Source organism: Oncorhynchus gorbuscha, linkage group LG24, assembly GCF_021184085.1.
Source record: "Oncorhynchus gorbuscha isolate QuinsamMale2020 ecotype Even-year linkage group LG24, OgorEven_v1.0, whole genome shotgun sequence".
NCBI classification, from domain to species: Eukaryota; Metazoa; Chordata; class Actinopteri; order Salmoniformes; family Salmonidae; genus Oncorhynchus; species Oncorhynchus gorbuscha.
This window is the reverse complement of record NC_060196.1, coordinates 10961150-10985234: the sequence shown is the minus strand read 5'-3', so window position 1 is coordinate 10985234 and position 24085 is coordinate 10961150. Positions and strand designations below refer to the sequence as shown.

The 24085-nt window shown below is 44.3% G+C and overlaps 4 protein-coding genes across 5 annotated transcripts in view; 2 read left to right on the top strand and 2 right to left on the bottom strand.

Moving 5' to 3' along the window:
* Positions 1 to 24085, top strand: part of LOC124012438 (zinc finger protein 606-like) — a 1040669-nt gene that overhangs the window by 610605 nt on the left and 405979 nt on the right. The window lies entirely within an intron of this gene.
* Positions 1 to 24085, top strand: part of LOC124012437 — a 971157-nt gene that overhangs the window by 577269 nt on the left and 369803 nt on the right. The window lies entirely within an intron of this gene.
* LOC124012433 (neurotrophin receptor-interacting factor homolog) overlaps positions 1 to 24085 on the bottom strand; it is a 162804-nt gene that overhangs the window by 83481 nt on the left and 55238 nt on the right. The window lies entirely within an intron of this gene.
* LOC124012449 (zinc finger protein 606-like) lies at positions 7783 to 22252 on the bottom strand. Its single transcript, XM_046326079.1, has 6 exons — positions 21718 to 22252; positions 21340 to 21464; positions 21068 to 21160; positions 18871 to 19035; positions 11057 to 11168; positions 7783 to 9254 (listed from the first exon to the last, which is right to left on the bottom strand). Exons 1-6 carry the CDS (start codon positions 21992 to 21994, stop codon positions 8293 to 8295), a joined length of 1734 nt encoding a protein of 577 aa, XP_046182035.1. The 5' UTR covers positions 21995 to 22252; the 3' UTR covers positions 7783 to 8292.

Genomic DNA, 24085 nt, shown 5'->3' with positions numbered 1-24085 from the left:
TGATATGCCACACTTGTCAGGTGGGCGGATTATCTTGGCAAAGGAGAAATGCTCACTGACAGGGATGTAAAAAAAAATTGGCACAACATTTGAGAAATACGCTTTTTGTGCATATGAAACATTTCTAGAATCTTTTATTTCAGCTCATGAAACATGGGACGAACACTTTATATTCTGTGTTCATATTTTTGTTCAGTATATATGACTTTGCTCAACTGAAACTGGATATTTACATTCTGTTTTGGATACATGTTTAAAAAATACACTTGTTTAATTTCATGTATTTTTTGGTTGTTTGTATGAATATCCCCCCAACATCGGTTCCGTTTTTTTGGAATCCTGTTTCTATCCCACACAGTAGGTGGCTCACTAAATCTGAATGCACTACCAGCGCTTTGAAAAGTTTATGTAATTATACTTTTTTTGTGGATATATTGTTTCCAGTGGAGATTTTAGCATGTAAATCTTGGTGGGGCAAACAAAAAAATGCCGTTTTTAGATGCATGCCAGCAAAGCCACAACACAGCACTAAACAATACATTAAATGCACTATAACGGTGACAAACGGTGCCCACAAACTGTTATGGCCTACACAGAGCTGTCCCAACAGCAGAGTCCCAACAGCAGTCCCAACACCTTTCTCACTGCTACACCTGGCTATCAGCGGAGCCTTGTCTGGCAGCAAAACTGGCAGCGAGTTCACTCAGCCTCATTTACTGCCTTTAAAAAAAACATGGCTGATATGGCTGACTTGCTTAAACAAATGTGGTTTCTACAGACAATTGAGATGTACAAACTATGGCATAAGGGGACGACGAGCGGATAAGAGTAATTATTTCTCTTCATTATGAGCCTTCTTGGATGGGCACATCTAATGTAACTCTATGGCAGCACCCAAGGGGCTTGCATTTTCGAGCTCTACCCTTAGATTTTGCGGTGACATAGTGTCCCCATGAGTGACAGAACACTGAGCCAATCACGGCGCAACTAGAGAACATTACCAACCCCTCCGTATTATCCGCTGGCTGACCCACCATCACAGAAAGCACTGAGCTAGGCTGAAACACCTGCATTTTGGAGCTGCCTTACTCTAGAAAGCAAAAAAGAGAACGTTTGTATGCGGCTTTATTTATTTATTTTACATTGTTTGCAAACTGAAATGTGACATGTATTAATGCCAAAATAACATGCAAAACAGGCACAAAAAAAAGCCCCAACTGTTTTCGCTAAACAGGTGGGGCTATGCCCTGTTTTATTTCCGGCTTTGAGAAATTTCCAAACGAAACACTGGAGGCTATTTGAGAGAAAAATCATACAGTTAGCTTGTTGGCTAACGTTAGCAGACCTCTGAGAAGCCAGCAAGAATAAGCAAAACCTAGCAAGAATAATGCAGCGTTCAGGTGCTAATCGGCACTAGGAAACTTTGACTTGCTAACTCATTGTAGAAAGATTATCCACACCCAACTATCTTATCCCTTGCAGGTATCTAACATCATGTTACAATACAATGCAAAATGGCAACAAATTCTATATTCAGATAGTTAAATTTGCTAAATGTACTGCATTTCAGCAGAGCAGGTGGTCATGAAAGATAGTTTAGTTCACATTCCTCTTTATTGTAGAGAACAGATCCCACGGGATTTCCCCCAATTAAAAAAAATAGATAAATAGACAGTCAATGTACTGAACTGGGCTGTAAGTGCGTGTGTGAAGAGTGAACTGACAGGGCTGGAACTACGTGGTATACCAACGATAGCCTACGCTGCTATTATGACAAACAAAGCAGAGGACAGCCTCACGCTTATGCAGGTGAGGGATTTTTTAAACCAACAAAAATAATTCTACGAGGCTCTGTTACAACTGCAGGAAAATAGTTTTGTCCGAATACTGGTAGATTCAAGAATGGACAATCTGACCAGAGAGGTTCACGGCCTGAAAAACAGTGCATTTCTCAGAGGGAGAGCTTGATGAGTTGGGAAAAAAAGATGGCTGCAACATAACTAACTCTGATTCCAAGAGAAAAGACGACAACAGTGTCTGTGAATCGATATTGATAATTACAGGGAAATGGGAGTACCCAGAATGACAATCAAGGAAATATGACATTGTTGTGGGTGGAATCCCATAGTCGCCACATGAGAACTGGACGGAGTCTGAGGAGAAAGTGAGGAAAATGATTGATGAAGAGTTGCATTTGGATCAAGAAAGATTGAGGTTAAGCACGCCCACAGGACTGGAAAATATATCACCAGTAGTGATTAAGTTCCTGAGGAACAAGGACAAGGTGGCTGCCCTGGAAAGAGCCAAGAACTTGAGAGGAACCAACATCTTCCTATCTTCCTAAACGAGGACTACTCTGAAGCTGTGCGCCAGAGCAGAAAATAACTGATCCCAGCAATGAAGGCAGTTAGGGAGCATGGGGACATTGTCTACATCTGATACAAAAGGTCAAATAGGGAGTGTTATATTTGTCCTGTTTCACTGCATGTAGAAGTGGGTAACCTGTACGAGTGTGAGGTGTGAATTGGAAACATGTTTTTTTTGCATATCCCAACTCGCCCTGAGACCATCAGCATACCACCTTGCATCCCATTGCTGGATTGCCTCTGAAGCTAAACAGGGTTGGTTCTGGATGGGAGACCAGATGCTGCTGGAAGTGGTGATGAAGGGCCAATAGGAGGCACTATTTCCTCTGGTCAATTTATTTTTATCCCAATGCCCCAGGGCCGTGACTGGGGACATTGCCCTGTGTAGGATGCTGTCTTTCGGATGGGATGTTAAGTGGGTGTCCTGACTCTCTGTGGTCACTAAAGATCCCAAGGCACTTATCGTAAGAGTAGGGGGTGTTAACCCCGGTGTCCTGGCTAAATTCCCAATCTGGCCCTCATACCATCATGGCTCATAATCATCCCCAGCTTCCAATTGGCTCATTCATCCCCACTCCTCTCCCCTGTAATTATTCCATAGGTCGTTGCTTTAAATGAGAATGTGTTCTCAGTCAACCTGGTAAAATAAGGGATAAATAAAAAATAAACATCCATTGGAGAGTGGAGTCGCAATCAGGGGTTCAGACATTATATTATTATATTGACGGCGATCTTGCAGCAATTAGGGTGAAATGACTTGCTCAAGGGCAGATCAAATGTATTTTTGCCTTGCAACCTTTTGGTTACTGGCCCAACACTCTAACTGCTAGGCTACCTGCTGCCCAGGTGCATTCACTCTCCCACTCAAATAGCCAATATTAATACATAACCTCAGAAATAAGGTTAATGAAATCAATATATTGCTAACTTTATATTGGCCATCACTGAGGCTTACTTAGATAAGTGCCATGACAGTACAGTAGTGGAAATACAGGAATACTTACACTGACTATATCAAACATTAGGAACACCATTCCTATTACTAATACCCCCCCCCTACTTTAAAAAATATAAAATATATTTTGATTTGTTTAACACTTTTTTGTTTACTACATGATTCCATATGTGTTATTTCATAGTTTGGATGTCTTCACTATTATTCTACAATGTAGAAAATAGTCAACAAAGAAAACACTCTGGAATGAGTAGGTGTGTCCACACTTTTGACAGGTGCTGTATCTCATGGTTTACAAGACACCTGATTGATCCATTGTGGAGGCCGTGTGGATGGCACAGTCCATCAGTGTTACTGAAATTGTGGTTATATGACAAACAGTGGTGCAACACTAACAAAAATAATAACAAATGCGCTTTCTCCCTTGTTGGATAGCGGTTGCTGTCCATGGTTTTGAAACATGAATTGGATTTAATTGGTGCCTTTTCCTAGACCATGTTGCTATGTGCATAATAGCAAAGTTAACCAGCATATTGGTGTTGAGAACAATGCCGGAGGCAGCAGCAGAACAAGGAGATGAGAAAACAGCCCTTGCCTTATTGTCTAAGAAAAGTGAGGAGAGGAAACACAAACTTAATTAGGTTTATAATCAATAGCCTAACTGTGAAATGTGCCTGGCTTTATAAATCATCAATATACCTACAGAAATAAGACAGATCCTGCTTCTGTCACCTGTTTTGACTGTTTAATAGCCTACTGATTCCATGAGGCTACGCAACGATATGCCAAGCAAACCATTTCACAAATCCGTCTGTTTTTAATCTTTGCTTTGCTGTAATAAAGGCTTTCCACTTTTTTTTGTTAGAACAGCATCTAGTATTATTTATCATTTATTTAGTGTTGACACTGTACCAAATTGTCAAATTTTTCTTGATCTCCTTATTATTACTATTATAATAATAATAAGTCATTATCATTAGTAGGTTTAGTATAGCAACCTTGTATAACCACCATCGAGCTGAAGACCTAAAAACACATCCTGTTTAGTCTTAATACTGTAACTTACTTAGGACTATATTTCAATACTTCTAAATCAAATCAAATTTTATTTGTCACATACACATGGTTAGCAGATGTTAATGCGAGTGTAGCGAAATGCTTGTGCTTCTAGTTCCGACAATGCAGTAATAACCAACAAGTAATCTAACTAACAATTCCAAAACTACTGTCTTATACACAGTGTAAGGGGATAAAGAATATGTACATAAAGATATATGAATGAGTGATGGTACAGAGCAGCATAGGCAAGATACAGTAGATGGTATTGAGTACAGTATATACATATGAGATGAGTATGTAAACAAAGTGGCATAGTTAAAGTGGCTAGTGATACATGTATTACATAAGGATGCAGTGGATGATAGAGTACAGTATATACGTATGCATATGAGATTAATAATGTAGGGTATGTAACATTATATAAGGTAGCATTGTTTAAAGTGGCTAGTGAAATATTTACATCATTTCCCATCAATTCCCATTATTAAAGTGGCTGGAGTTGAGTCAGTGTCAGTGTCAGTGTGTTGGCAGCAGCCACTCAATGTTAGTGGTGGCTGTTTGATAGTCTGATGGCCTTGAGATAGAAGCTGTTTTTCAGTCTGTCGGTCCCAGCTTTGATGCACCTGTACTGACCTCGCCTTCTGGATGATAGCGGGGTGAACAGGCAGTGGCTCGGGTGGTTGTTGTCCTTGATGATCTTTATGGCCTTCCTGTAACATCGGGTGGTGTAGGTGTCCTGGAGGGCAGGTAGTTTGCCCCCGGTGATGCGTTGTGCAGACCTCACTACCCTCTGGAGAGCCTTACGGTTGTGGGCGGAGCAGTTGCCGTACCAGGCGGTGATACAGCCCGCCAGGATGCTCTCAATTGTGCATCTGTAGAAGTTTGTGAGTGCTTTTGGTGACAAGCCGAATTTCTTCAGCCTCCTGAGGTTGAAGAGGCGATGCTGCGCCTTCTTCACGATGCTGTCTGTGTGAGTGGACCAATTCAGTTTGTCTGTGATGTGTATGCCGAGGAACTTAAAACTTGCTACCCTCTCCACTACTGTTCCATCAATGTGGATAGGGAGGTGTTCCCTCTGCTGTTTCCTGAAGTCCACAATCATCTCCTTAGTTTTGTTGACGTTGAGTGTGAGGTTATTTTCCTGACACCACACTCCGAGGGCCTTCACCTCCTCCCTGTAGGCCGTCTCGTCGTTGTTGGTAATCAAGCCTACCACTGTTGTGTCGTCCGCAAACTTGATGATTGAGTTGGAGGTGTGCGTGGCCACGCAGACGTGGGTGAACAGGGAGTACAGGAGAGGGCTCAGAACGCACCCTTGTGGGGCCCCAGTGTTGAGGATCAGCGGGGTGGAGATGTTGTTGCCTACCCTCACCACCTGGGGGCGGCCCGTCAGGAAGTCCAGTACCCAGTTGCACAGGGCGGGGTCGAGACCCAGGGTCTCGAGCTTGATGACGAGCTTGGAGGGTACTATGGTGTTGAATGCCGAGCTGTAGTCGATGAACAGCATTCTCACATAGGTATTCCTCTTGTCCAGATGGGTTAGGGCAGTGTGCAGTGTGGTTGAGATTGCATCGTCTGTGGACCTATTTGGGCGGTAAGCAAATTGGAGTGGGTCTAGGGTGTCAGGTAGAGTGGAGGTGATATGGTCCTTGACTTGTCTCTCAAAGCACTTCATGATGACAAAAGTGAGTGCTTCGGGGCGGTAGTCGTTTAGCTCAGTTACCTTAGCTTTCTTGGGAACAGGAACAATGGTGGCCCTCTTAAAGCATGTGGGAACAGCAGACTGGTATAGGGATTGATTGAATATGTCCGTAAACACACCGGCCAGCTGGTCTGCGCATGCCCTGAGGGCGCGGCTGGGGATGCCGTCTGGGCCTGCAGCCTTGCGAGGGTTAACACGTTTAAATGTCTTACTCACCTCGGCTGCAGTGAAGGAGAGTCCGCATGTTTCCGTTGCAGGCCGTGTCAGTGGCACTGTATTGTCCTCAAAGCGGGCAAAAAAGTTATTTCGTCTGCCTGGGAGCAAGACATCCTGGTCCGTGACTGGGCTGGTTTTCTTCTTGTAGTCAGTGATTCACTGTAGACCCTGCCACATGCCTCTTGTGTCTGAGCCGTTGAATTGAGATTCTACTTTGTCTCCGTACTGACGCTTAGCTTGTTTGATAGCCTTGCGGAGGGAATAGCTGCACTGTTTGTATTCGGTCATGTTACCAGTCACCTTGCCCTGATTAAAAGCAGTGGTTCGCGCTTTTAGTTTCACGCGAATGCTGCCATCAATCCACGGTTTCTGGTTAGGGAATGTTTTAATCGTTGCTATGGGAACGTCATCTTCAACGCACGTTCTAATGAACTCGCACACCAAATCAGCGTATTAGTCAATGTTGTTATCTGACGCAATACGAAACATATCCCAGTCCACGTGATGGAAGCAGTCTTGGAGTGTGGAGTTAGCTTGGTCGGACCAGCGTTGGACAGACCTCAGCGTGGGAGCTCCTTTTTTAGTTTCTGTCTGTAGGCAGGGATCAACAAAATGGAGTCGTGGTCAGCTTTTCCGAAAGGAGGGCGGGGCAGGGCCTTTTAAGTGTCGCGGAAGTTAGTGTCTGCTTGGGGGGGGATATATACAGCTGTGATTATAATCGAAGAGAATTCTCTTGGTAGATAATGTGGTCGACATTTGATTGTGAGGAATTCTAAATCAGGTGAACAGAAGGATTTGAGTTCCTGTATGTTTCTTTCATCACACCATGTCTCGTTAGCCATAAAGCATACGCCCCCGCCCCTCTTCTTACCAGAAAGATGTTTGTTTCTGTCGGCGCGATGCGTGGAGAAACCCGCTGGCTGCACCGCCTCCGATAGCGTCTCTCCAGTGAGCCATGTTTCCGTGAAGCAAAGAACGTTACAGTCTCTGATGTCCCTCTGGAATGCTACCCTTGCTCGGATTTCATCAACCTTGTTGTCAAGAGACTAGAAATTGGCGAGAAGAATGCTAGGGAGGTGCACGATGTGCCCGTCTCCGGAGTCTGACCAGAAGACCGCCTCGTTTCCCTCTTTTTCGGAGTCGTTTTGGGTCGCCGCATGGGATCTATTCCGTTGTCCTGTTTGAAAGGTAGAACACAGGATCCGCGTCGCGAAAATCATATTCTTGGTCGTACTGATGGTGAGTTGACGCTGATCTTATATTCAGTAGTTCTTCACGACTGTATGTAATGAAACCTAAGATGACCTGGGGTACTAATGTAAGAAATAACATAGGATACTGTACCAATCAATCATTCATGTCATCACACAAGTCATTCATGATGTGAAATGCAATCTAGTATTTTACATTTTAAAATAAAATATAGCAAGTCTTGAATAATTAGCATAAACAATAACTAAACCGTTCCATTTCGGAAATTGCATTCACAAATTTATTTGACCGTTTTTAGACTTTGCTGTAATTAAAGGCATGGGGGAAAAAAACATTACAATATACTCTCTAGTATGCTTATACTTTATTACACATAATATACAAGCAGTGCTGGCTCCTTACCTCCTTTTTGATCTCCAGTATTTTCCATAACTAGGTCACATTTATTCCACTTTCCCTTTACCTCCTGAGCAACCTGTAAATATTCCCAACTTTTGAGTTTATTTGTCATATCCTCTACATCCATTTTGATGTAATGTTGTTCAGAGTTTGTTATGACCATTGATATATAAATCATTGATGCAATTATGATATGCTATAGGCAAGGCCTGCCCACTCATTAGGCAGGATTAGGGGGCCGCCCATCCTGTTGATAACCCCTGATCTTCTCTGTCTCATCATACTCATTATTTCTTCAGTTCTCATCCAGTTCCCTACTACATCCAAAACCAACAGAATTAACTACAAACGGACTAATACTACATTAAATATACTACATTACACTATACATGGGCCGTGTGCATTTTCTGCTGGTGTATCCTGAGATAGCTCCTCTCTGAGAACCTCTTCCCACAGTGTGTACAGGCGAAAGGTCTCTCTCCCGTGTGGACTTTCAGGTGCATCTTCATATGGTGCTGGCGGGAGAACCTCTTCTCACACTGGGGGCAGCTGTAGGGTTTCTCCCCTGTGTGGACCCTCTGGTGCCTCTTCAAGTTGGACGAGTCTGAAAAACTGGCCCGGCACAGGTGGCAGCCGAATGGTTTCTCCCCTGTGTGCATCCTCTGGTGGATCTCCACCTGTTTGGGCAAACGGAAGGCTTTCCCACAGAACGAACACGGGAAGCGCTTCTCTTTGGCGCCGACACCTTTACTGATTCCATCTCTACTACTGTCATTTGTCAATGGGCTTGTGTAACCCTTTAGTGTTGAGGTACGGGCATTGTCTGGGGTCTGATTTAACATAAGGAGAGTGTGAGGAGGATGAAGGCCAGGGAGTGTCTGTGTTGTCGCAGGGTCCATGTTCCAGTTGATAGATCCTATAGAAGGCAGGCTGAAGGCAGCACCTGTTAGGGGGTTAACCTGAGGTGCCATCAATCTCTCTGACTCACAACTATAGGAGCAGGACGGAGCATCGCTAGTCGAGTCAGTCTCTTCTCTCTCCAGCCGAATACCGAAACCTCCCCGTCCACGCAGACCAAATCTACGCCTCATCCTGGTCTCAGCCAGTCTGTTGTCATGGAGACTAAGTTCAGCTGTTGTTTTGTGTTCGACAGTCTGTTTCTTGTTAACATTGTTCTTCCGCAGCCCAGAGTTGAAGACGCTGTCCCATCCACTGACCTCCACTATGTCGCCTCTGGTCCTGGCCTGCTCAGTGATGTCGTCCCCCGGGCCATTGACTGCACCCATCTGGGTCTGGGAATCCAAGATGGCCACCCAGTCTCCCCTGTTAGCCTCCAGCCAAGCACCTGCAGGAAGAGGTTAGAAAATAGATCTTAAAAACATGGCAGAGAAAACTACATAGGGAATTTGACTCAATAACTTGGTCAAGTTCATACATTATGTGTGTTTTGTATTTAAACATAAGTTGTACTTATTTAATTTTATGAATGAAGAAAACAAATAAATAATAATAGCCAGGTGCATCACTATTCCCACTGAAGATATATTACTATTAGTATGTAGGCTATATGTACACTGCTCAAAAAAATAAAGGGAACATTTAAACAACACAATGTAACTCCAAGTCAATCACACTTCTGTGAAATCAAACTGTCCACTTAGGAAGCAACACTGATTGACAATAAATTTCACATGCTGTTGTGCAAATGGAATATACCACAGGTGGCAATTATAGGCAATTAGCAAGACACCCCCAATAAAGGTTCTGCAGGTGGTGACCACAGACCACTTCTCAGTTCCTATGCTTCCTGGCTGATGTTTTGGTCACTTTTGAATGCTGGCGGTGCTTTCACTCTAGTGGTAGCATGAGACGGAGCATGAGACAGAGTCTACAACCCACACAAGTGGCTCAGGTAGTGCAGCTCATCCAGGATGGCACAGCAAGAAGGTTTGCTCTGTCTGTCAGTGTAGTGTCCAGAGAATGGAGGCGCTACCAGGAGACAGGCCAGTACATCAGGAGACGTGGAGGAGGCCGTAGGAGGAGGCCAACAACCCAGCAGCAGGACCGCTACCTCCGCCTTTGTGCAAGGAGGAGCACTGCCAGAGCCCTGCAAAATGACCTCCAGCAGGCCACAAATGTGCATGTGTCTGCTCAAACGGTCAGAAACAGATTCCATGAGGGTGGTATGAGGACCCGACGTCCACAGGTGGGGGTTGTGCTTTACAGCCCAACACTGTGCAGGACGTTTGGCATTTGCCAGAGAACACCAAGATTGGCAAATTCGCCACTGGCGCCATGTGCTCTTCACAGATGAAAGCAGGTTCACACTGAGCACATGTGACAGAGTCTGGAGAACGTTCTGCTGCCTGCAACATCCGCCAGCATGACCGGTTTAGCAGTGGGTCAGTCATGGTGTGGGGTGGCATTTCTTTGGGGGGCCGCACAGCCCTCCATGTGCTCGCCAGAGGTAGCCTGACAGCCATTAGGTAATGAGATGAGATCCTCAGACCCCTTGTGAGACCATATGCTGGTGCGGTTGGCCCTGGGTTCCTCCTAATGCAAGATAATGCTGGACCACATGTGGCTGGAGTGTGTCAGCAGTTCCTGCAAGAGGAAGGCATTGATGCTATGGACTGCCCCCCCCCCCCCCCCCCCCCGTTCCTCAGACCTGAATCCAATTGAGCACATCTGGGACATCATGTCTTGCTCCATACACCAACGCCACATTGCACCACAGACTGTCCAGGAGTTGGCGGATGCTTTAGTCCAGGTCTGGGAGGAGATCCCTCAGGAGACCATCCGCCACTTCATCAGGAGCATGCCCAGGCGTTGTAGGGAGGTCATACAGGCACGTGGAAGCCACACACACTACTGAGCCTCATTTTGACTTGTTTTAAGGACATTACATCAAAGTTGGATCAGCCTATAGTGTGGTTTTCCTCTTTAATTTTGATTGTGACTCCAAACCCAGACCTCCATGGGTTGATAAATTTGATTTCCATTGATCATTTTTGTGTGATTTTGTTGACAGCACATTCAACTATGTAAAGAAAAAAGTATTTAATAAGAATATTTCATTCATTCAGATCTAGGATGTGTTATTTTAGTGTTCCCTTTATTTTTTTGAGCAGTGTATTTATCTCTTACTTTGCTCCCCCATCTTTAGTCCACTCAACAGATCAATGCTCTCTGGTCCGTCCTCTATTGTCTCCTCTTTGACCAGCAGCAGATCAGGCTTTCCATCCTCCATGTCTACTGACTGTAAGAGATACAGAGTGAGAGGATGTTGGATCAAGAAATCTGATATGAGCACCCTGCTATGGAGCATCTTCTGATCAGACGAGTGATTGCTATGAGTACTATGCAAATGTTAGTTGATTTGATCACTTGACATTCTTTATTGGTTTGCTAATTCAAAGGCATGGTCCCACACTTAAGACCAAATTAATCAAGATCAGGGCTTGTATTCACAAAGTGTCTTAGACTAGAAATGTGGCCGTAAGTACTGAGAATAGAGACATTTTACTCCTACTCTTATAGGTAAAAATAAAAGCTATGCGTGAAGCCTCTTCTAGTCGACAGATATTTAGGACCCCTCATGAGTTGTCCTAACCGATTAAGAGTTACCAGCAAATGTCTTGATAATAAGAAAAGGCAGAGGCTCCTGTACCCCATGCAATTGTTTTGGAGTTCAAATAATGTTTTGATATTTCTATATGATCAACCAATAAATAATCTACGCTGAACAAAAACATACGCAATATGCAACATTTAAAAAAACAATACACATCAGAGTTGATCAGGCTGTTGAGTGTAGCCTGTGGAATGTTGTCCCACTCTTCAATGGCTTTGTGAAGTTGCTGGATTTTGTCGGGAACTGAAACACCTTGTTGGATGCGTCGATCCAGAGCATTCCAAACATGCTCAATGAGAGTATGCAAGCCATGGAAAAACAGGGACATTTTCAGCTTCCAAGAATTGTGTACAGATACTTGCGACATGGGGCTGTGCATTATCATGCTGAAACATGAGGTGATGGTGGAGGATAAATGGCACGACAATAAGCCTCAGGATCTCGTCACTATCTCTGTGCATTCATTTTGTCCATAGCTTATGCCTTCCCATACCATAACCCCACCACGGGGCACTCTGTTCACAACATTGAAATCAGCAAACAGCTCGCCCACATGACACCATACACATCATCTGTGGGTGTGACGCAGGTTGGACGTACTGCCAAATTCTCTAAAAAGACGTTTGAGGCGAGTTATGGTAGAGAAATTCACATTCAGTTCTCTGGCAAAAGCTCTGGTGGACATTCTTGCAGTCAGCATGCCAATTGCACGCTCTCTCAAAACTTTAGACATCTGTTCCATTGTGTTGTTTGACAATGCTGCACATTTTAGAGATAGGACCGTTTTATTGTCCCCAGCACAAGGTGCACCTGTGTAATGAACATGCTGTTTAATAAGCTTCTTGATATGCCACACCTTTCAGGTGGATGGATTATCTTGGCAAAGGAGAAATGCTCACTAACAGGGATGTAAACTAATTTGTGCACAACATTTGAGAGAAAAAATGTTTTTTGTGCATATGGAAAATATCTGGGATCTTTAATTTTAGCTCATGAAACATGGGACAAACAATTTACATGCTGTGTTTATATTTGTGTTCAGAACAGATCTACATGCTATCTTTTGCGCTTCTGACAATGATTTTACATGAGGCCTAAGTCACATGATATGCCTAAATACTTATAACCACTAGGTTAATAAATAATACACATTTTATTTTGATTATTCAATTAACATACATCGTGTTATTTCAAGTTATGAGTTGGGCAATTGATTAATAAGCAATTGACAGCATCTAGGTCCTACGGTTTGATGATTATTGATAGACATTTCAAACATTTTATGCAACATTATCGAGTTGATGCCTAGCCTACCGTGCCAGAAGTAATTTAGAGAATTGTTGAACGGGAGTACGCGTGTGTTGATATAACAGCTATCCAACTTCTACTTTTAACAACCATACTGTATGATTCAGTGCAATATGCCTATCGCATTATAAAAAATATCAGAATTTCTTAAAAGATTATGCATGCAAACATTAGGAAAAAATTAAGAGAAGGCAAAGTGTCAAGTGAAAGTTATAAAACATTTTACCATTGCAACGTTTGACGTAAAGTTACATTCATATCAATAAACATTTTTTCAACAACTCCAAAGCAATTGCATGTGGCGCAGGAACCACTGACTCTGCATTTTTCTATTATCAAGGCACCGGCTGGTACCTCTTAACTGGTTAGGACAGCTCAAGAGGTGTTCTTAATACACTACAGTGCCTTCGGAAAGTATTCAGACCCCCTGACTTTTCCCACATTTTGTTACGGCCTTATTTTAAAATGGAAAAAGTAAAACAGGTTTTTAGAAATGTTTTCAAATTTAAAAAAAAAACAAAACAGAAATACCTTATTTACATAAGTATTCAGATCCTTTGCTATGAGACTCGAAATGGAGCTCAGCTGCATCCTGTTTACATTGTTCATCCTTGAGATGTTTCCACAACTTGGAATCCACCTGTTGTAAATTCAATTGATTGGACATGATTTTGAAAAGGCACACACCTGTCTATATAACGTCCCACCAGTTGACAGTGCATATCAGAGCAAAAAAATCAAGCCATGAGGTCGAAGGAATTGTCCGTAGAGCTTCGAGACAGGATTGTGTCGAGGCACAGATCTAGGGAAGGAGCTCCAGAGTTCCTCTGTGGAGATGGGAGAACCTTCCAGAAGGACAAACATCTCTGCAGCACTCCACCAAGCAGGCCTTTATGGTAGAGTGGCCAGACTGAAGCCACTTCTCAGTAAAAAAAAGGCACATGACAGCCCGCTTGGAGTTTGCCAAAAGGCATCTAAAGACTCTCAGAACATGAGAAACAATATTCTCTGGTCTGAGGAAAGAAAGATTGAACTCTTTGGCCTGAATGCCAAGCGTCACATCTGGAGGAAACCTTGCACCATCCCTACAGTGAAGCATGGTGGTGGCAGCATCATGCTGTGGGGATGTTTTTCAGCGGCAGGAGACTCGTCAGGATCTAGGGAAAGATGAACAGAGCAAAGTACAGAAAGTTCCTTGAGGACCTCAAACTGGGGCAAAGGTTCACCTTCCAATAGGACAACGACCCTAAGCAAAAAGCCAAGAAAATGCAGGAGTGGCTTGGGGACAAGTCTCTGAATGTCATTGAGTGACCCAACCAGAGCCCAGACTTGAACCCGAATGAACATCTCTGGAGAGACCTGAAAATAGTTGTGCAGTAACGCTCCCCATCCAACCTGACAGAGCTTGAGAGGATCTGGAGAGACGAATGGGAGATACAGATGTGCCAAGCTTGTTGAGTCAGACCCAAGAAGACTAAAGGCTGTAATCGCTGCCGAAGGTGCTTCAACAAAGTACTGAGTAAAGGGTCTGAGTAAAGAATTGTGTGTAGATTGATGAGCATTTATTTATTTTTAAGGCTGTAACTTAACAAAATTTGGAAAAAGTCAAGGGATCTTAATACTTTCTGAATGCACTGTATATATACAGAAAATAATGTGGTACCCCTTCAAATGAATGGATTTGGCTATATCAGCCACACCCATTGCTGACAGGTGTATAAAATTGAGCACACAGCCATGCAATCTCCATAGGAAAATTTGGCAGTAGTATGGCATTACTGAAGAGCTCAGTGACTTTCAACTTGGCACCGTCATAGGATGCCAACTTTCTAACAAGTCAGTTCATCAAATTTCTGCCCTGGTCAACTGTAAGTGCTGTAGGCGGTAGGCCACACAAGCTCAGAGAACGGGACGCCGAGTGCTTGAAGCGTGTAGCGCGTAAAAGTAGTCTGTCCTCAGTTGCAACACTCACTAGAGTTCCAAACATCCTCTGGAAGCAACGTCAGCACAACAACTGTTCGTCTGGAGCTTCATGAAATGGGTTTCCATGGCCGAGCAGCCACACACAAGTCTAAGATCACCATGCGCAATGCCAAGTGTCTGCTGGAGTGATGTATATCTCGCCGCCATTGGGCTCTGGAGCAGTGGAAACGCGTTCTCTGGAGTGATGAAGTGATGCCAGGAGAAGGCTACCTGCCCAAATGCATAGTGCCAATTGTAAAGTTTGGTGGAGGAGGAATTATGGTGTGGGGCTGATTTTCATGGTTTGGACAAAGCCTCTCAGTTCCAGTGAAGGGAAATCTTAACGCTATAGCATAGAAAGAATCTAGACGATTCTGTGCTTCCAACTTTGTGACAAAAGTTTAGGGAAGGCCCTTTCCTGTTTCAGCCCGACAATTCCCCGGTGCACAAAACGAGGTCCATACAGAAATGGTTTGCCAAGATCGGTGTGGAAGAACTGGACTGGCCTGCACAGAGCCCTGACTTCAACCCCAGCGAACACCTTTGGGATGAATTCTTCTGAACCGGAAGTCGTCTAAACCGGAAGTATCAGAAGTCTTCTGAACCAGAAACCCAACAGAAGCAAGCCAGCTAACTAGCTAGTAGTCAGCTAGCCACTGCTAGCGGTCATCAGCTACCTCTAGCACGAACAACTTTCGCCAGTCTGCACAGCACGACTCAAATCAGAGCAAATCAGACTTATTTTTCTCCATATCTCCGGATTCCTACCGCAAGCATTCAGAGACTTGTCCCCCCGGATTCCTTTTTTTTCCCACATGGATCATCACAGCTAGCTAGCTGCTATGCGAGTGGACACTCCTGGCTAACGTCCCTGTCCCGAAGCAAGAACCAATTGGCCTGGAGCTAGCCCTGCCAGGCCCATCTCTCAGCTAGCCAAAGAGGCCAATCGGGCCACTCCCTGGGCTACAATACCTATTTTACCCCGCCGACCCACCACGACTGCACCACCGACGTGATTTGCCCGAGGGGGGTTTCTCAATTGGCTCCGCCATTAGCCTGCTAGCAGCGGCCTGTTAGCTGTCCAGAGAACATCGGACTGTTAGCTTAACACCCCGGCCATCCGACAATCTAAGCTTGATGCCCTCAATCTCACACAAATGATCAATGGACCAACCAGGTACAACACCAAATCCATAAACACAGGCACCCTCATAGATATCATCCTGACCAACTTGCCGTCCAAATACACCTCTGCTGTTTTCAACCAAGATCTCAGCGATCACTGCCTGCATCTGTAATGGGTCCACGGTCAAACGACCACCCCTCATCACTGTTAAACGCTCCCTAAAACACTTCAGCGAGCAGGCCTTTCTAATCGACCTGGCCCGGGTATCCTGGAAGGATATTGACCTCATCCCGTCAGTAGAGGGTGCTTGGTCAGTCTTTAAAAATGCCTTCCTCACCATCTTAAATAAGCATGCCCCTTTCAAAAAAATTAGCACCAGGAACAGATATGGCCCATGGTTCTCTCCAAACCTGACTGCCCTTGACCAGCACAAAAACACCCTGTGGCATTCTGCATTAGCATCGAAAAGCCCCCGTGACATGCAACTTTTCAGGCAAGTTAGGAACCTAAATACACAGGCAGTTAGGAAAGCTAAGCCAAGCATTTTCAAGCAGAAATTTGCATCCTGTAGCACAAACTCAAAGAAGTTCTGGGACAGTGTAAAGTCCATGGAGAATTAGAGCACCTCCTCTCAGCTGCCCACTAGGAAACACGGTCACCACCAATAAATCCAACTGGCCATGCTTTCCATCTGTCTACCTCTACCCCAGTCAACAGCCCTGTACCCCCCACAGCAACTCACCCATGCCTCCCCCATTTCTCCTTCACCCAAATCCAGAAAGCTGATGTTCTGAAAGAGCTGCAAAATCTGGACCCCTGCAAATCAGCCTGGCTAAACAATCTAGAACCTCTCTTTCTAAAATGATCTGCCGAAACTGTTGCAACCCCTATCAACCCCTCTTTTGTATCATCTGAGATTCCCAAAGATTGTAAAGCTGCCACAGTCATCCCACTCTTCAAAGGGGGAGACACCCTAGACACAAACTGCTACAGACCTATATCTATCCTACCCTGCCTTTCTAAGGTCTTCAAAAGCCAAGTTAACAAACAGATTACCGACCATTTCGAATCCCAACGTACCTTCTCCGCTATGCAATCTGGTTTCAGAGCTGGTCATGGGTGCACCTCAGCCACACTCAAGGTCCTAAATCATATCATAACCGCAATCGATAAGAGACATTACTGTGCAGCCATATTCATCGACCTGGCCAAGGCTTTATACTCTGTCAATCACCACATTCTTATTAACAGACTCAACAGCCTTGGTTTCACAAATGATTGCCTCGCCTGGTTCACCAACTACTTTTCAGTGTGTCAAATCGGAGGGCCTGTTGTCCGGACCTCTGGCAGTCTCTATGGGGGTGCCACAGGGTTCAATTCTCAGACCGACTCTCTTTTTTGTATACATCAATAATGTCGCTCTTGCTGCTGGTGATTCTCTGATCCACCTCTATGCAGACGACACCATTTTGTATACTTCTGGCCCTTCTTTGGACACTGTGTTAACTAACCTCCAGACGAGATTCAATGCCATACAACTCTCCTTCCGTGGCCTCCAACTGCTCTTGAATGCAAGTAAAACTAAATGCATGCTCTTCACCCGATCACTGCCCGCACCTGCCCGCCTGTCCAGCATCACTACTCTGGACGGCTCCGACTTAGAATATGTGGATAACTACGAATAACTAGGTGACTGGTTAGACTGTAAACTCTCCTTCCAGACTCACATAAAGCATCTCCAATCCAAAATTAAATCTAGAATCGGCTTCCTATTTCGCAACAAAGTATCCTTCACTCATGCTGCCAAACATACCCTCGTGACCATCCTACCAATCCTCGACTATGGCGATTTCATTTACAAAATAGTCTCCAACACTCTACTCAACAAATTGGATAGTCTATCACAGTGCCATCCGTTTTGTCACCAAAGCCCCATATACTTCCCACCACTGCAACCTGTATGCTCTCGTTGGCTGGCCCTCGCTTCATACTCGTCGCCAAACCCACTGGCTCCAGGTCATCTACAAGTCTCTGTTAGGTAAAGCCCCGCCTTATCTCAGCTCACTGGTCACCATAGCAGCACCCACCCGTAGCACGCACTCCAGCAGGTATATGTCACTGGTCACCCCCAAAGCCAATTCCTCCTTTGGCCGCCTCTCCTTCCAGTTCTCTGCTGCCAATGACTGGAACAAACTGCAAAAAGCACTAAAGCTGGAGACTCATATCTCCCTCACTAGCTTTAAGCACTAGCTGTCAGAGCAGCTCACAGACCATGGCATCTGTACATAGCCCATCTGTAAACAGCCCATCCAACTATCTCATCCCCATAATGTATTTATTTATTTATCTTGCTCCTTTGCACCCCAGTAATTCTACTTGCACATCTATCACTCCAGTGTTTAATTGCTATATTGTAATTACTTCGCCACCATGGCCTATTTATTGCCTTAACTCCCTTATCTTACCTCATTTGCACTCACAGTATATAGACTTTTTGTTTTCTTTTTTTCCCACTGTATTATTGACTGTATGTTTTGTTTATTCAATGTGTAACTCTGTGTTGTTGTGTGTCAAACTGCTATGCTTTATCTTGGCCAGGTCGCAGTTGCAAATGAGAACTTGTTCTCAACTCGAGATGTTTGACGATCAGGTGGCCACTTACTTTTGGTCATGTAGTGTATCTGTCAAGTAGGTGGGACTCATGACTAAAGAGGCTTCCTGCATAGCTTTTTTGTTTTAAACCATAAGAGTAGGAGTAAAATGTCTCTAGTCCCAGCACTTACGACCAATTTTCTACTCACAAGACTTCTAAGAGTAAGAGTACTGATCTAGGATCAGCCCCCCACCTGGTCAGCACTCCTACTCTGAGAGTCATTGTGGATATGGGCCCTGACCTAATGCCAAACAGACAGTAGTTCACAGTGGACTCACCTCAGTGAGACGGTGTGTGGTCCTGTGCTGCTCAGCTTGTTCCTCTGCGGGTTCAGGAAGAGGTGTAGTCTGGTTGTCATCTATGACCATGATCCCCTCAGTGTTCCCCAGACCCTCCTCACACCCCTCCTCCTTCACTAGCAGCCCCTCTGGGCCCTCCTCCTCCTGGAAGAGACAGCTGATACAGATTACACTCCCTCAGGTACGTACACACACTATGTTTGAGTCCTATACTGTAGTTACAGAATTATGTAATCGTTGTTAAATTCATCATGGTGGACATAAATATGATGGTGTGGGTAAATATGAGTCAAAAGTCTAACAAACCCAACTAAACTATTCTGACATAGGTGTTTGTTCATGTGTGGGTTTTTGTAGGTATATTTAGTCTATAATGGTTATAAAGCGCTGTTGGGTGCATGCAGAATAGGGTGAGATCAGATGTGATGTGTACTAAAGAAAGTCTCAATGAAAATCTTAGAATAAAAAGTCCCATTTTGTGTTTTTTTAAACATAAACAAGCTTTAAATGACATAATAATAAAAATACACCATAAAAATCAGCATGAACTTGATGAACTGCATTAATTTTCTCATTAAAAGTGTCTTGAAGAAAAATGTAAGTACTTGAATTAAAGTAATTAAATATGCATTTGTGAACATCATATATCCTACATAGTACAAACAATATATAACATACTTTAGGGTTATATATTCCTTATATATCAGACAGTGCCTGGATGCAATATTATACCCAGGAATATTGAACACTGAAATCCGTTACTCTTGTTATTCCAAGTGTATCTGTGGATGTTTTCTGCTGACAACAATAAAAATTGATATTTGTCTTCTTCTAAACATCAGAAACTAATCGAGCGGAATGGTTTTTCTGCTGGTGTATCCTGAGGTAGCTCCTCTCTGAGAATCTCTTCCCACAGTGTGTACAGGCGAACAGCCTCTCTCCCTCGTGGACCTTCAGGTGGATCTTCAGATGGTGCTGGTGGGAGAACCTCTTCTCACAATGGGGGCCGCTGTAGGATTTCACCCGTGTGGACCCTATGGTGCCTCTTCAGGTTGCCAGCCTGGGCGAAGTGCCTGTACTGGGTACTACTGAAGGATTTATCCCGTGTGGAACCACTGGTGGAACCACCTTCTGGAGGCAGCTAAAGCCTTTGTTACAGAACATGCAGAAGAACGATGTGGCTCCCCCTCCCTGAACCTGGCTCTAGCCCTGTCATTTGAGTTCAATACCTGATCGAAAAGGCCGTGTGATTTGGAAGGCCCCATTGACGTGGACACTGGGTTGCGATCCCTGAACGCCTGTAAAGGGAAGCGGGACACGACATTTGGATTTGTCTCTAAGCTTTTCATGTATTCTCGGGACTCGACATTTGGATTTGTCTCTAAGCTTTTCATGTAATCTAAGAAGTCTGTCCTAAGAAGTATCTAAGAAGTACAGTTCCCGCTCAGCCCAGTCAAAACGGTTCGCTGCTCTGGCCCCCCAATGGTGGAACAAACTCCCTCACGATGCCAGGACAGCGGAGTCAATCACCACCTTCCGGAGACACCTGAAACCCCACCTCTTTAAGGAATACCTAGGATAGGATAAGTAATCCTTCTCACCCCCCCCCCCTTTAAGATTTAGATGCACTATTGTAAAGTGACTGTTCTACTGGATGTCATAAGGTGAATGCACCAATTTGTAAGTCGCTCTGGATAAGAGCGTCTGCTAAATGACTTAAATGTAATGTAAATGTCCTGTGAGTGTCTGTCTCCTAGGTGAATATCTGCATTCCACGTGAAAGGAATGTCACCCTCCACTTTCTCAGTCACTTTATCTACCACTATAACTTCACCTTTCTTATCTAGGCACCCTTCAGAGTATACACTACCACTGTACTGGTTCCAGTCTTCTCTAGACAGATCAATCTGTGTCTCTAAACCCAAGGATATGTTGCCAGGGTCCATCTCTGTAGCGTAAGAACAAGACAGATCATCACCTCCAGTGTGTAACGCATCACCATCTACACAAGAATTAACAGCCCTTTGGCTCTGGTGAAATACTGGTAAATACTCTGAGCCGGGAGCAGGAAGACAGCCCAGTCTCCCCAGCCCCGCTGAGTCTGATCTGTGGTCAGATCCTGTCCATTACAGTTAAATGTCTCTGACATTAGGATGGCGTTCGGCGTGCCACTGACCTCCGCGATGCTGTGTCGTGGATCCTCTTCTTCAGTCCTCTCCTGCTTGACCAGGGACGATCCTCCAGGACTTGCAGCCTCTACGTCTGCATCCTGACACAAGAAGAGGGGAGGTTATTACCGATACGAGTAGAATTGGATAACAATGTAGTAGGGAAGTCTCACAAGCTCCCCTATGGCAGATACATGAGGATGTCTATCTAAGCAAGTGAATAGCTGAGGGGAGCCTTTCTGAAATAAACTGGCCACATTTGATGTACTGTTACACTAACCTCTATCACAATAACATTTTGGGTTGAGGTTCCACTCCCCTCATCAACAGTGATTGGTTGGTCATCTCTCCATGTATTGTGTCTCACGGGCTTCACAAAGCTCCTGTGGCCTCCAGTGAGATGTCCTTCACATGAGAGTTATTGGGGGAAAATAGGTGGTTAGGTTAGGTACTGTCAATGCTGAACGCTATATTGTACAATATTGACAGTCTAGAATTGGCCAGGATGTAAAATTGTGTCTTTGTGCAATTTAGCTAAGTAATCTGGGGAATTACTGCATACGATCCAAAAACTGTCCAAGACCCAATTCTGGTTAACACATCTAGTTACACATGTACAGAGGGGTGCATCGCTGCCTCGGCCTTCTGCTAAATGTACCTCTTTCCATTCCTCTGTATCGGTCGAGGATCTTGACACTACTGGGACGACTGGAGTGTGCGCGCTCTCGCGTTGTCTTCTCGGCGCGCTCCCGTGACACCTTCAGCTCCAGTAGCTGTAGTTTCCTGCGCAATCCCCTGTTTTCTTTCTGGCTTTGATACATTTCCAAACGAAACACTGCATAGTCGTCATCCACGAGTTTACAGACCTCTGCCACGGCTGCATTCGCTAGAACCTCCATAATGGAGGCTATTTGAGTGTGAAAAACCATGGCCATTGTTTGCTAACGACTAGCAAGCTAGCGTTACAGAGATAACATATATCAACCAAGTCCTGTCTCCAACGCGATTTAAAGAGGCATAAGTATGTGATGCTGAGCAGTTAAATTAATAATAGTTTGAGTTCCATTGTGTTAATGTCTAAATAAAAACCCTAAAGAGAAAATTGTTCTTGGTCATGTTTATGTCAATACTTATCTGTTTTTTAAATGGCGGTTGGCAACCAAAAAGGTGCATTACCGCCACCAATTGGACTGGAGTTTGAGTCGATTACACGTGGTTTCCGTTAGGGAAGGCCTAGTCTGAAGTGCGCTCGGGCAATAACTCATTCTAAACAACGCAATTGTTTTTACAAACTTTGGCAAAGAGAAAAGTCTACAAAACGCAATCCACTCTGTTTGTTACAAATTCTAGTTTTGGAAACAGAAAACTATGGAGATCAAATGTATAATAATCCATCCATCTTCTCCCACTTCTGGCCACCGGGCTTCCTCTCATCACCATATTTGGTCGTGAGCGGATGCTTCAAATTAATACATCTGGTGAAATATCTGGCTCATTGTTCTATCTGTGGTGGCGGTGTCATAATATCCCTAAAACCTAGCGGTCAAACACGGAAATGGTTCCAATAGTTTTTCCACCATTCATTTTTACAATAAGGGATTTTAGAAACACTTAAATTAAGGGCTGTGTTTTGTGTAGCTTTACCCTGGTGTTACGTTTTGATAAGTATGTAATTCTCTCAGACAAGGTGAATTTGATCAATATTCAGCTCTATTTACTCTCAGATTTGAAATGCTAATTAGCATCAAAGTAGACATCATGCAAGACTACAAATCCCTGCAAGGTCCCGAACGTCATATCTAGCTGGCACCGTTGCTTACAGGTCAATTAAGAAATGTAGCCAATTTATTCATTACTACATTTAGCTAACATTGGATAGTTAATGCAGAGTTTGCCCTGATTCTAAAGTCTCGTCCAGATCATCATGACATTTGTAGTTTTTTACGATCGCCACATTAGCAGCCGATTAGCATTTAATTTGTTGGGGTTAAATACAGGCAAATATATTGATAGAAGTTACTTTTCCCACATTTTGTTAGGTTACAGCCTTATTCTAAAATGTATAATTATTTTTCCCTCATCAATCTACAGACAATACCCCATAATGACAAAGCAACAACAAAAACGCGAAAATATTGCTATTTATAAATCCAAATAAACTGATGTCATATTTACATAAGTATTCAGACCCTTTATTCAGTACTTTGTTGAAGCACCTTTGGCAGTGATTACAGCCTCGAGTCTTCTTGGGTATGATGCTACAACCTTGGCACACCTGTATTTGGGCAGTTTCTCCCATTCTTCTCTGCAGATCCTCTTCAAAGCTATTTTCAGGTCTCTTCAGAGATGTTTGATAGTGTTCAAGTCCAGGCTCTGTCAGGGCCACTCAATGACATTCAGAGACTTGTACCGAAGCCACTCCTGCATTGTCTTCGCTGTGTGCTTCGGGTCGTCGTCCTGTTGGAGGGTGAACCTTTGAACCAGTTTGAGGTCCTGAGCGCTCTGGAGCAGGTTTTCATCAAGTATCTCTCTGTACGTTGCTCCGTTCATCTTTGCCTCGATCCTGACTAGTCTCCCAGTCCCTGCTACTGAAAAACATCCCCACAGCATGATGCTGCCACCACCACAATGCTTCACCGTAGGGATGGTGCAAGGTTTCCTCCGGATGTGACGCTTGGCATTCAGGCCAAAGAGTTCAATCTTGGTTTCATCAGACCAGAGAATATTGTTTCTCATGGTCTGAGAGTCTTTAGGTGCCTTTTGGCAAACTCCAAGTGGGCTGTCATGTGCCTTTTATTGAGGAGTGGCTTCCGTCTGGTCACTCTACCATAAAGGCCTGCTTGGTGGAGTAGTGCAGAGAAGGTTGTCCATCTGGAAGGTTCGACCATCTCCACAGAGGAACTCTAGAGCTCTGTCAGAGTGACCATCAGGTTCTTGGTCGTCTCCCTCCACCTCCCCCGATTGCTCAGTTTGAATTGGCGGCCAGCTCTAGGAAGAGTCTTGGTGGCTCCAAACGTCTTCCATTT